Raw genomic sequence first — 11,617 nt, 5'->3', positions numbered from 1 at the left:
TCTACACCGTCCCCATCAAACACTCCCAGGACAGGTACAACATGGGATTAGATACAGAGTAAAGTTCAGGCATCCTCGGCCCAATCGTTCAACCGACGCTGTTAGTGAGAAGCAGGTTATTTTGTCATTGCAGTTTCTGTCGAAGCTCCGCAGCGTACAGGTTGACTGCAGCTTTTCTCTACATCACCGCAGCGAGGGCACTTCGGCACGTGCCAAGGTCGCAAAAGGTGCTTCCCCGGTATCCATTCCAACTTGGCGGCTGGCACCGGCTCGGGGGCAGAGGTCAGCTGCTGGCAACACCCAGGGGGAGAGGAGTGAGCCCTCGTGACCAGAGAGAGCAGGGAAAGTCACATGTCAAGAGGCACGGACCCGCAGCGGGTGAGGGGCTGGGTGGGGTGTGGGGGGGCGAGGTGGGGAAATCTGGAGGCTGGTCAGAGCGAGGGTCCCGTGATGAACACGTAGATTCTGGCGATGAACTTGGTGGCCCTGCCCTGCCGGATCAGGGTCATCTCCACGTCCAGGAGGAAGTCCCGGGGCTCCCGCGGCTGCAGCTGCAGGTAGACGAAGCCGGTGTAGTTGTTGAGCCGGCGGGTGCTGAAGAACATGCCCTCGTTGCCCCTCGTGATGCCCAGCAGGATGTTGTCGCCGATGTAGACCGGGGACGGGCTGATGCGGAAGATGTTGGCCGGCACCCGGATGTTGGAGGGGAAGCTCAGCTGGTAGTAGGTGATCCTCTGTGGCACGGTCTGGCACTCAACGTAATCCTGGCACGACAGTCGCTCGCAACGGCTACCCGGGTAACAGCAAACAAAAGCATGAATAGTGAGTCATATCGGTATTTGTGCAGGATTTACAGTCTACAGGGTCTACTTAAACCGCGGCCTTGAGCAAACAGTCTACAGGGTCTACTTAAACCGCGCCCTTGAGCAAACAGTCTACAGGGTCTACTTAAACTGCACCCTTTAGCAAACAGTCTACAGAGTCCACTTAAACTGCACCTTTGAGCAAACAGTCTACAGAGTCTACTTAAACTGAACACCATAGCAAACGCTCTGCTGAACCCTGTCTTAAACAGTCTGCAGCCTATTGAAAATAGGTTTAAGAGCAGCGCTCAAAGCAAAGCTCCCGCCTGTGGGGCGGTTACTTACGCCTGTCCCACTTTGCGGTAGCCGGCGGGACACTCGAAGGTCAGGCATTTGAATCCACCCTGAATGTTGAAGCAGGTCTCGGCCGCCGTGCAGTTGTGGGTACCCAGCGAGCACTCCTCGAGATCTGAGGGGAATAAAGCGAGAGTGAGATGCGACATCCGTCGGCGCTGAGAGTCACCATGGACCGCGCTGCCCCACCGGGGATTAAATAGCTCCAAGATGCAGGCCCACCTCGGCAGTTCCTCCCATTGGGAGCAAGGACGTAGCCCTCAGGACAGACACAGGTGAAGGATCCTGGTGTGTTCACGCAGCGATAGGAACAAAGGGTTGCAGCAGTCAGGGAACACTCGTCGACATCTGCAAGACAGAGCGAGAGACAGCGGTCACAGACAGAGCGAAACACCAGAGTTTCCTTCGACCCCCGCAAGGTGGAAGCCAAACGTTCAGGATTAATCCCCGGTGCCTGTGTTACCTCGAGATGTGGGCGGTTTCCTGCACGGCCCTGGCCAATCCTCCCACCCTCAGCTCACCCGAACCTCCGCTGCACCCACCCCCACCCCTATCCCGCCAATACTCCCACCAAGTCCTGTCCAGCCCTGTGCTCGCTGACCAAAGACTCGATTTTTAAAATTCTCCTCCTTGTTTTTCAAATCCCTCCTCGCCTCACCCTCCCTATCCCCAGCCTCCACAGGCCCTCCCTATCTCTGTAACCTCCTCCAGCCCCCTACAACCCTCCCTATCTCTATAACCTCCTCCAGCCCCTACACCCCTCCCTATCTCTGTAATCTCCTCCAGCCCCTACACCCCTCCCTATCTCCATAACCTCCTCCAGCCCCTACACCCCTCCCTATCTCTGTAACCTCCTCCAGCCCCCTACAACCCTCCCTATCTCTAACCACCTCCAGCCCCTACAACCCTCCCTATCTCTCTAACCTCCTCCAGCCCCTACACCCCTCCCTATCTCTCTAACCTCCTCCAGCCCCTACACCCCTCCCTATCTCTGTAACTTCCTCCAGCCCCTACAAACTTTCCTATCTCTGTAACCTCCTCCAGCCCCTACAACCCTCCCTATCTCTGTAACCTCCTCCAGCCCCTACACCCCTCCCTATCTCTGTAACCTCCTCCAGCCCCTACACCCCTCCCTATCTCTGTAACCGCCTCCAGCCCCTACAAACTTTCCTATCTCTGTAACCTCCTCCAGCCCCTACACCCCTCCCTATCTCTGTAACCTCCTCCAGCCCCTACAACCCTCCCTATCTCTAACCCCCTCCAATACCTACAACCCTCCCTATCTCCAGCCTCCACCGGCCCCTACAGCCCTCCCTATCTCTGTAACCTCCTCCGACCCTCCGAAATCTCTGCACTCCTCCAATTCCAGCCTCAAGCATCCCCCAATTCCCATCGCTCCGTCATTGGCGACCGTGTCTTCAGCTGCCTGGGAGGGGCCCTAAGCTCTGGAATTCCCTCCACATGGTCATGAGAGTGAACGTCCAAGGCCACATCCACCTAGAGTTCAGCATAGGCTCAGGACAGTCTACAAGAACCTAAGGGACAGGAGCAGGAGACCATTTGGTCCTTCGAACCTGTTCTGCCATTCAGTGCAACCATGGTCTTGGGCTGATCTTGGGCTTCAACTCCCACTTTCCCACCTGCTCCCCATATCCCTCGATTCCCTGAGAGACCAAAACTCCGTCCATCCCGGCCTCGAATGTCTTCAACGATGGAGCATCCACAACCCTCTGGGGGAGAGAATTCCAAAGATTCCCAACCCTCTGAGTGAAGAAATTTTACCTCATCTCAGTCTGAAATGATCTTATCCTGAGACTGTGCCCCCATGCCCTAGATTCTGTAACCAGTGGGAAGGAACCTCTCAGGCTCTAGCCTGTCAAGTCTCTTCAGAATCTTCAGTGCTCAAGAAGAGTCATATTGGACTTGAAGTGTTAATTCTGTTTCTCTCTCATAGGGTTGTAGGAGGTTACAGAGATAGTGAGAGTTGTAGGGGCTGGAGGAGGTTATAGAGATAGGGAGGGTTGTAGGGGCTGGTGGAGGTTACAGAGATAGGGAGGGGTGTAGGGGCTGGAGGAGGTGACAGAGATGGGGAGGGTTGTAGGGGCTGGAGGAGGTTACAAAGATAGGGAGGGGTGTAGGGTCTGGAGGAGGTTACAGAGATAGGGAGGGTTGTAGGGGGCTGGAGTGAGGTTACAGAGATAGGGAGGGTTGTAGGGGCTGGAGGAGGTTACAGAGATAGGGAGGGTTGTAGGGGCTGGAGGAGGTTAGAGATAGGGTTGCAGGAGGTTAGAGAAATAGGGTTGCAGGGGTTGGAGGTTATAGAGATAGGGAGGGTTGTAGGGGCTGGAGGAGGTTAGAGATAGGGTTGCAGGAGGTTAGAGAAATAGGGTTGCAGGGGTTGGAGGTTATAGAGATAGGGAGGGTTGCAGGGTCTGGAAGAGGTTACAGAGAGAGGGAGGGGTGTAGGGGCTGGAGGAGGTTACAGAGATAGGGAGGGGTGTAGGGGCTGGAGGAGGTTACAGAGATAGGGAGGGTTGTAGGGGCTGGAGGAGGTTACAGAGATAGGGAGGGTTGCAAGGTCTGGAAGAGGTTACAGAAATAAGGAGAGTCATTGGGGCTGGAGGAGGTTGGGTATTGGTTTTTAATCCCTTCAGTGAGATCACCTCTCATTCTTCCACGCCCCCAAGTATTTTATGAATTTTGGCCAAAGGGTGTGGAACTCAACCTCAAGAGCAGACGAGGCGAATCGAGGAAGGATTTGAATCGTTGATGCAGGGGGATCGATGATGTTTTTGTCCCTCCTGCTGCCCCACCCCTATCAAAAATGTCACACGCTGGAGGAAGGGGAACTGGGGGACTCACCTTCGCAGCTCGTTCTGTCCATCCGGTTGAGGGTGTACCCCTGCCTGCAGTAGCACTGATACGATCCATACACGTTGGCACATTCCTGGCTGCATGGGCTGGCTTCACACTCATTAACATCTGAAAGGGAGGCACGAGGGGTAAGGATCAAATGCTGCCGGAACAGGGAGACTCCCCCCGGACCTCTCCGTCGCTGTGCACCTCCCACCCACCAGCCGAGCCAACACTTTTGAGGTCAATGTGCGAATAACCAGAGGCTCCTGTATCCAACCGCACCCCTCCCACCACTAGAGAGGCTCCTGTCTCCAGTCAACACCCTCCTGCTCTGTATGTAGTAGGGTGGGGGGGTGGTGGCTCACTTTCATAACAACCCACCTCTGGGCAGGGGGGATCCTCTTAAAACGTCAGGAAGCGACCATCACCTTTGCAGTTGTGGCCGTCCTCGGCAAGCATGTACCCAATGGCGCAGGAGCAGTGATACGATCCGGGCGAGTTCTCGCATTTCTGGGCGCAGAGGCGTCCCACATACCGGCGGCACTCGTCGATGTCTGTCGGGGCACAGCAAGCGAGCGGGCACGTTAATTGGCAGCTAACCGGCACCTTTCATGCATCGACTAGGTAAAAGCCGCACCGGTGCGGAGAGAACACTTGCCATTCCACAGGACACGCGGCACAGAAAGATGCCATTCAGCCCAACCACTCCGCGACAGCCTTTCCAAACACCCCTCGAGCCTCCTCCCAGCTTTCCTCATCCAACTTCTACCCTCCTCACCCTCTATTCCCTTTGTTGGGGTTTTGTGCCTCAGAGATATGCAGAGATGACACACCAGCTTCTCAGGAACTGCAACTCCCAGGCTTGACCAACAGCCCATAGAGCAGCGAACAGTCAAAACGATCAAACGCTGAACAATTGGCCATGACTCCCTCATCTGCTGGTCTAGTTTGCCCCTAAACACATCGGCACTCTTCCCCTCGACCCCTCCCTGTGGGAGCGAGTTCCACATTCTCCCCTCAAAGGAAGTTTCTCCTGAATTCCACCACCCCCCCAGCCCCCTGCCGATTGGATTTCTTGGGGACCATTTCATATTGACGGCCTCTAGTTCCACCCTCCCCCACCGCTCGATCAAAACCGTCCCGTCATTTGAAAGACCTCGATTAGGGTCACTCCCCCTCGAGCCACCTTTTTCTCAAGGGCCTGTCAACCCTTTCCCGATAAACACCCACAAACCTCTCCACCGATCGCCTTTCTCCGGTGACTCTCCATCCTTTTACGAATCCTGCGGAATTAGATCCCGTCTTTCAACACCAGCCTGGTTCTCGTAAGATCCACCGTTCGCTGGGGCTGGAAATTTCCAGTTGAGCCCCCCCCCCCCCCCCCCCCCCCAAACAACTTACCGGCCTTGACGGCATTCCTGACACCGCCCCCCCCACCTCCTCTTCCTCCTGAGCGGCCAGGCCCTCCTTTCAAAGGTCCTGCCTCCTCGCAACAACACATCGGAGCGAATGGAACGACCTGCGAATCCTCAGTCAGGACCCGACCCCCTCAGCCTTCGATCCCCGAGACCTGGCGGCGCTGGGAGTCTCCGGGAGCGGTCGCTCGGCTGGACCGTCTCTCTTGTCTTCAGCAATGCTCCTTCAACGGAGGGGAGGGGAGCCTGGGAAAATTTAGAGAGGGGGTGCGGAAGGGCCGGGGTGTGTGTGGGGAGGTGTGTGGGGAGGTGGGCGGGCGCCGATTCTCGTACCTAGGCAAGCCCTGCCGTAGGGGTCCACCCGGTAGCCCTGCCGGCAGTCACAGCGGTAACTTCCGGGGGTGTTGCGGCACACCTGGTCCACGCCACAGCGATGCACCCCAGCCCGGCACTCGTCGATATCTGCAGGGCGACAGAAACAGCAGGGTCGGTGCCCGTATATATATATATATATATATATATACACGTGGGTGTGGGCGAGGCTGAGGGTGGGAGGCAGGGCCAGCCCGGCGCCCGCTCTTGGAGTGCGTGCTTACCCACGCACCGGGCGTTGTCCTCGCTTGGCTGGTACCCTAGGCTGCAGCTGATGACGTTCCGGTGGCACGTGTAGGAGCCGATGGTGTTGATGCAGTTGAAACCGTTGGCGCAGGGTTCGCTGAGGCTCTCGCATTCGTTAGTGTCTGTCGGAGAGAGAGGCAGGGGCAATTATTCAATAGAGAGCCCCTCGATTAGATCCCAGCCTGTAACTCACTCCCGGGTATCTGTTATTCTATATATAAACCACCCCGAACCCCACGATTAGATTCCAGCCTGTAACTCACTCCCGGGTATCTGTTATTCTATATATAGAACCCCTCGATTAGATTCCAGTCTGTAGCTCACTCCCGGGTATCTGTTATTCTATATATAAAACCCCCCAAACCCCTCGATTAGATTCCAGTCTGTAGCTCACTCCCGGGTATCTGTTATTCTATATATAAAACCCCCCAAACCCCTCGGTTAGATTCCAGCCTGTAACTCACTCCCAGGTATCTGTTATTCTATATATATATAGTCCCCCCCGAACCCCTCGATTAGATTCCAGCCTGTAACTCACTCCCGGGTATCTGTTATTCTATATATAGAACCCCTCGATTAGATTCCAGCCTGTAACTCCCTCCCAGGTATCTGTTATTCTTTATATATATATAATCCCCCCCGAACCCCTCGATTAGATTCCAGCCTGTAACTCACTCCCGGGTATCTGTTATTTTATATATATATAGTCCCCCCCGAACCCCTCGATTAGATTCCAGCCTGTAACTCACTCCCGAGTATCTGTTATTCTATATATAAACCCATCCGAACCCCTTGATTAGATTCCAGTCTGTAACTCACTCCCGGGTGTCTGTTATTCTATATATAAACCCCCGGATGGGAACAGTAAATTGTGGTTTCAGATTGTACTTACCAACACAGCTGCCTTGTGCATTAACAACCAGGCCAGGTCCACACTGTGCCCTTGGGTGACAGACAAAGGAGCCAAGGGTGTTCTCGCACATTAAGTTAGGGCCACAGCGAGCTAAAGTACCCTGACATTCGTCTATGTCTATGGGAAGAGAATAGTATGGGTGGACCGATAAGACAGACGATGTTAATGACAGCATTCAACCCGATCTCTCGCCAAGTCACAGCTGGAACCTGACAACCTGCTTCTGCTCATTTTACCAGCAAGCAGTCGCTAAGACGAGGAATTCATCAAACTCTTAGTAAGAGATTTACCTGTACACCGACTGATGTCTCTCTGTCCCCTCTCTCTCTCTCTCAGGGAGATATCTGTACACAGACAGGTGTCTCTCAGTCCCTCTCTCTCAGGGAGATATCTGTACACTGACTGGTGTCTCTCAGTCCCTCTCTCTCAGGGGGGAGATATCTGTACACTGACTGGTGTCTCTCAGTCCCTCTCTCTCAGGGAGATATCTGTACACTGACTGGTGTCTCTCAGTCCCTCTCTCTCAGGGAGATATCTGTACATTGACTGGTATCTCTCAGTCCCTCTCTCTCAGGGAGATATCTGTACACTGACTGGTGTCTCTCAGTCCCTCTCTCTCAGGGAGATATCTGTACACTGACTGGTGTCTCTCAGTCCCTCTCTCTCTCAGGGAGATATCTGTACACTGACTGGTGTCTCTCAGTCCCTCTCTCTCAGGGAGATATCTATACGCTGACTGGTGTCTCTCAGTCCCCTCTCTCTCAGGGGGAGATATCTGTACACTGACTGGCGTCTCTCAGTCCCCTCTCTCATCTGTCTCAGGGGGAGATATCTGTACACTGACTGGCGTCTCTCAGTCCCTCTCTCTCTCAGGGAGATATCTGTACACTGACTGGCATCTCTCAGTCCCTCTCTCTCTCTCTCTCAGAGATATCTGTACACTGACTGGTGTCTCTCAGTCCCCTCTGTCTCAGGGGGAGATATCTGTACACTGACTGGCGTCTCTCAGTCCCTCTCTCTCTCTCTCTCTCTCAGGGAGATATCTGTAAACTAACTGTTGTCTCTCAGTCCCCTCTCTCTCTCAGGGAGATATCTGTACACTGACTGCTGTCTCTCATTCCTCTCTCTCTCTCTCAGGGAGATATCTGTACAGTGACTGGTGTCTCTCAGTCCCTCTCTCTCTCAGGGAGATATCTGTACACTGACTGGCGTCTCTCAGTCCCTCTCTCTCTCTCTCTCAGGGGGATATATCTGTACACTGGCGTCTCTCAGTCCCTCTCTCTCTGGGAGATATCTGTACACTGACTGGTGTCTCTCAGTCCCCTCTCTCTCTCTCAGGGAGATATCTGTACACTGACTGGTGTCTCTCAGTCCCTCTCTCTCTCAGGGAGATATCTGTACACTGACTGGTGTCTCTTAGTCCCCTCTCTCCTCTCTCTCAGGGGGATATATCTGTACACTGGCGTCTCTCAGTCCCTCTCTCTCAGGGGGATATATCTGTACACTGGTGTCTCTCAGTCTCTCTCTCTCAGGGAGATATCTGTACACCTGACTGGTGTCTCTCAGTCCCCATCTCTCAGGGGAGATATCTGTACACTGACTGGTGTCTCTTAGTCCCTCTCTCAGGGGGAGATATCTATACACTGACTGGCGTCTCTCAGTCCCCTCTCTCATCTGTCTCAGGGGGAGATATCTGTACACTGACTGGCGTCTCTCAGTCCCTCTCTCTCTCAGGGAGATATCTGTACACTGACTGGCATCTCTCAGTCCCTCTCTCTCTCTCTCTCAGAGATATCTGTACACTGACTGGTGTCTCTCAGTCCCCTCTGTCTCAGGGGGAGATATCTGTACACTGACTGGCGTCTCTCAGTCCCTCTCTCTCTCTCTCTCTCTCAGAGATATCTGTACACTGACTGGTTGTCTCTCAGTCCCCTCTCTCTCTCAGGGAGATATCTGTACACTGACTGGTGTCTCTCAGTCCCCTCTCTCTCTCTCAGGGAGATATCTGTACACTGACTGGTGTCTCTCAGTCCCTCTCTCTCTCAGGGAGATATCTGTACACTGACTGGCGTCTCTCAGTCCCTCTCTCTCTCTCTCTCAGGGGGATATATCTGTACACTGGCGTCTCTCAGTCCCTCTCTCTCGGGGAGATATCTGTACACTGACTGGTGTCTCTCAGTCCCCTCTCTCTCTCTCAGGGAGATATCTGTACACTGACTGGTGTCTCTCAGTCCCTCTCTCTCTCAGGGAGATATCTGTACACTGACTGGTGTCTCTTAGTCCCCTCTCTCCTCTCTCTCAGGGGGATATATCTGTACACTGGCGTCTCTCAGTCCCTCTCTCTCAGGGGGATATATCTGTACACTGGTGTCTCTCAGTCTCTCTCTCTCAGGGAGATATCTGTACACCGACTGGTGTCTCTCAGTCCCCATCTCTCAGGGGGAGATATCTGTACACTGACTGGTGTCTCTTAGTCCCTCTCTCAGGGGGAGATATCTATACACTGACTGGTGTCTCTCAGTCCCCTCTTTCTCAGGGGGACATATCTGTACACTGACTGGTGTCTCTCAGTCCCTCTCTCAGGGAGATATCTGTACACTGACTGGTGTCTCTCAGTCCCTCTCTCTCAGGGAGATATCTGTACACTGACTGGTGTCTCTCAGTCCCCCTCTCTCAGGGGGAGATATCTGTACACTGACTGGTGTCTCTCAGTCCCTCTCTCTCAGGGAGATATCTGTACACTGATTGGTGTCTCTCAGGGAGATATCTGTACACTGACTGGTGTCTCTCAGTCCCCTCTCTCCTCTCTCTCAGGGGGATATATCTGTACACTGGCGTCTCTCAGTCCCTCTCTCTCAGGGGGATATATCTGTACACTGGTGTCTCTCAGTCCCTCTCTCTCAGGGGGATATATCTGTACACTGGTGTCTCTCAGTCTCTCTCTCTCAGGGAGATATCTGTACACCGACTGGTGTCTCTCAGTCCCCATCTCTCGGGGAGATATCTGTACACTGACTGGTGTCTCTTAGTCCCTCTCTCAGGGGGAGATATCTATACACTGACTGGTGTCTCTCAGTCCCCTCTTTCTCAGGGGGACATATCTGTACACTGACTGGTGTCTCTCAGTCCCTCTCTCAGGGAGATATCTGTACACTGACTGGTGTCTCTCAGTCCCTCTCTCTCAGGGAGATATCTGTACACTGACTGGTGTCTCTCAGTCCCCCTCTCTCAGGGGGAGATATCTATACACTGACTGGTGTCACTCATCCCACTCTCTCAGGGAGATATCTGTACACTGACTGGTGTCTCTCAGTCCCTCTCAGGGATATATCTGTACACTGACTGGTGTCTCTCAGTCCCCTCTCTCTCAGGGGGAGATATCTGTACACTGACTGGTGTCTCTCAGTCCCTCTCTCAGGGAGATATCTGTACACTGACTGGTGTCTCTCAGTCCCTCTCAGGGATATATCTGTACACTGACTGGTGTCTCTCAGTCCTCTCTCTCTCAGTCCCCTCTCTCTCAGGGGGAGATATCTGTACACTGACTGGTGTCTCTCAGTCCCTCTCTCTCAGGGAGATATCTGTACACTGATTGGTGTCTCTCAGGGAGATATCTGTACACTGACTGGTGTCTCTCAGTCCTCTCTCTCTCAGGGAGATATCTGTACACTGATTGGTATCTCTCAGGAAGATATCTGTACACTGACTGGTGTCTCTCAGTCCCTCTCTCTCAGGGAGATATCTGTACACTGATTGGTGTCTCTCAGGGAGATATCTGTACACTGACTGGTGTCTCTCAGTCCCTCTCTCTCAGGGAGATATCTGTACACTGACTGGTGTCTCTCAGTCCCTCTCTCTCAGGGAGATATCTGTACACTGATTGGTGTCTCTCAGGGAGATATCTGTACACTGACTGGTGTCTCTCAGTCCCTCTCTCTCAGGGAGATATCTGTACACTGACTGGTGTCTCTCAGTCCCTCTTAGGGAGATATCTGTACACTGACTGGCGTCTCTCAGTCCCTCTCTCTCAGGGAGATATCTGTACAGTGACTGGCATCTCTTAGTCCCTCTCTCTCAGGGAGATATCTGTACACTGACTGGTGTCTCTCAGTCCCCTCTCTCTCAGGGAGATGTCTGTTCACAGTTCTTCCTTCAAGATAGACTCACTTCTGAACTGTGATTCCCAGTCTGACTGTGAAACAAGTTGTGTTTCGGTTCTGGGTTTTACGCCCTATCTAGTTGATTGAAATCTTACCAACACACTCTCCTTGCTCGCTGAATGTGTACCCCTCCTCACAGAGCTCACTGTCATGAGCACATCGAAATGAACCTTCCAGGTTGATGCACGATTGCTGACGAGAGCAGTTATGATTTCCCTGTACACACTCGTTAATATCTGTAACGGAGAGAGGGAGGGAGAGAGGGAGGAGAGAGGGGGTGGAGGAGAGAGAGGGAGGGAGGAAGGGGTGGAGGAGAGAGACACAGACAGAGAGGGGTTGAGGGGAGAGACAGAGAGGGGTGGAGGAGAGAGAGCCAAAGAGAGGGTGGAGGGGAGAGAGAGAGACAGAGAGACAGAGGGGGTGGGGGGGAGAGAGAGAGACAGAGAGAGGGTGGAGGAGGGAAAGAGAGACAGAGGGGGTGGAGGAGGTAGAGAGAGA

General features: G+C 53.6%; 1 protein-coding gene across 1 annotated transcript; it reads right to left on the bottom strand.

Annotated features, from left to right (window-relative positions):
- On the bottom strand, positions 1-11,361 carry LOC121272815 (fibulin-2-like). Its single transcript, XM_041179606.1, has 9 exons — positions 11,215-11,361; positions 6,939-7,076; positions 6,025-6,168; positions 5,762-5,890; positions 4,442-4,567; positions 4,020-4,139; positions 1,380-1,505; positions 1,149-1,272; positions 1-789 (listed from the first exon to the last, which is right to left on the bottom strand). Exons 2-9 carry the CDS (start codon positions 7,027-7,029, stop codon positions 432-434), a joined length of 1,218 nt encoding a protein of 405 aa, XP_041035540.1. The 5' UTR covers positions 7,030-7,076; positions 11,215-11,361; the 3' UTR covers positions 1-431.
- Positions 11,362-11,617: the final 256 nt, after the last annotated feature.

This window comes from Carcharodon carcharias, chromosome 35 (assembly GCF_017639515.1).
Source record: "Carcharodon carcharias isolate sCarCar2 chromosome 35, sCarCar2.pri, whole genome shotgun sequence".
Taxonomy (NCBI): domain Eukaryota; kingdom Metazoa; phylum Chordata; class Chondrichthyes; order Lamniformes; family Lamnidae; genus Carcharodon; species Carcharodon carcharias.
Note: the sequence above shows the minus strand (reverse complement) of the source record. Positions and strands in the feature narration are given on the sequence as shown.

What these genes read in the sequence shown, in the direction of transcription:
- LOC121272815 (XM_041179606.1), bottom strand. Translation starts at nt 7,029, where the DNA reads ATGTGCGAGAACACCCTTGGCTCCTTTGTCTGTCACCCAAGGGCACAG. An exon ending in TGCACAAGGCAGCTGTGTTG is followed by an intron (nt 6,169 to 6,938) that starts GTAAGTACAATC and finishes TCTCTCCGACAG; the next exon opens with ACACTAACGAATGCGAGAGC. An exon ending in GGACAGAACGAGCTGCGAAG is followed by an intron (nt 1,506 to 4,019) that starts GTGAGTCCCCCA and finishes TCTGTCTTGCAG; the next exon opens with ATGTCGACGAGTGTTCCCTG.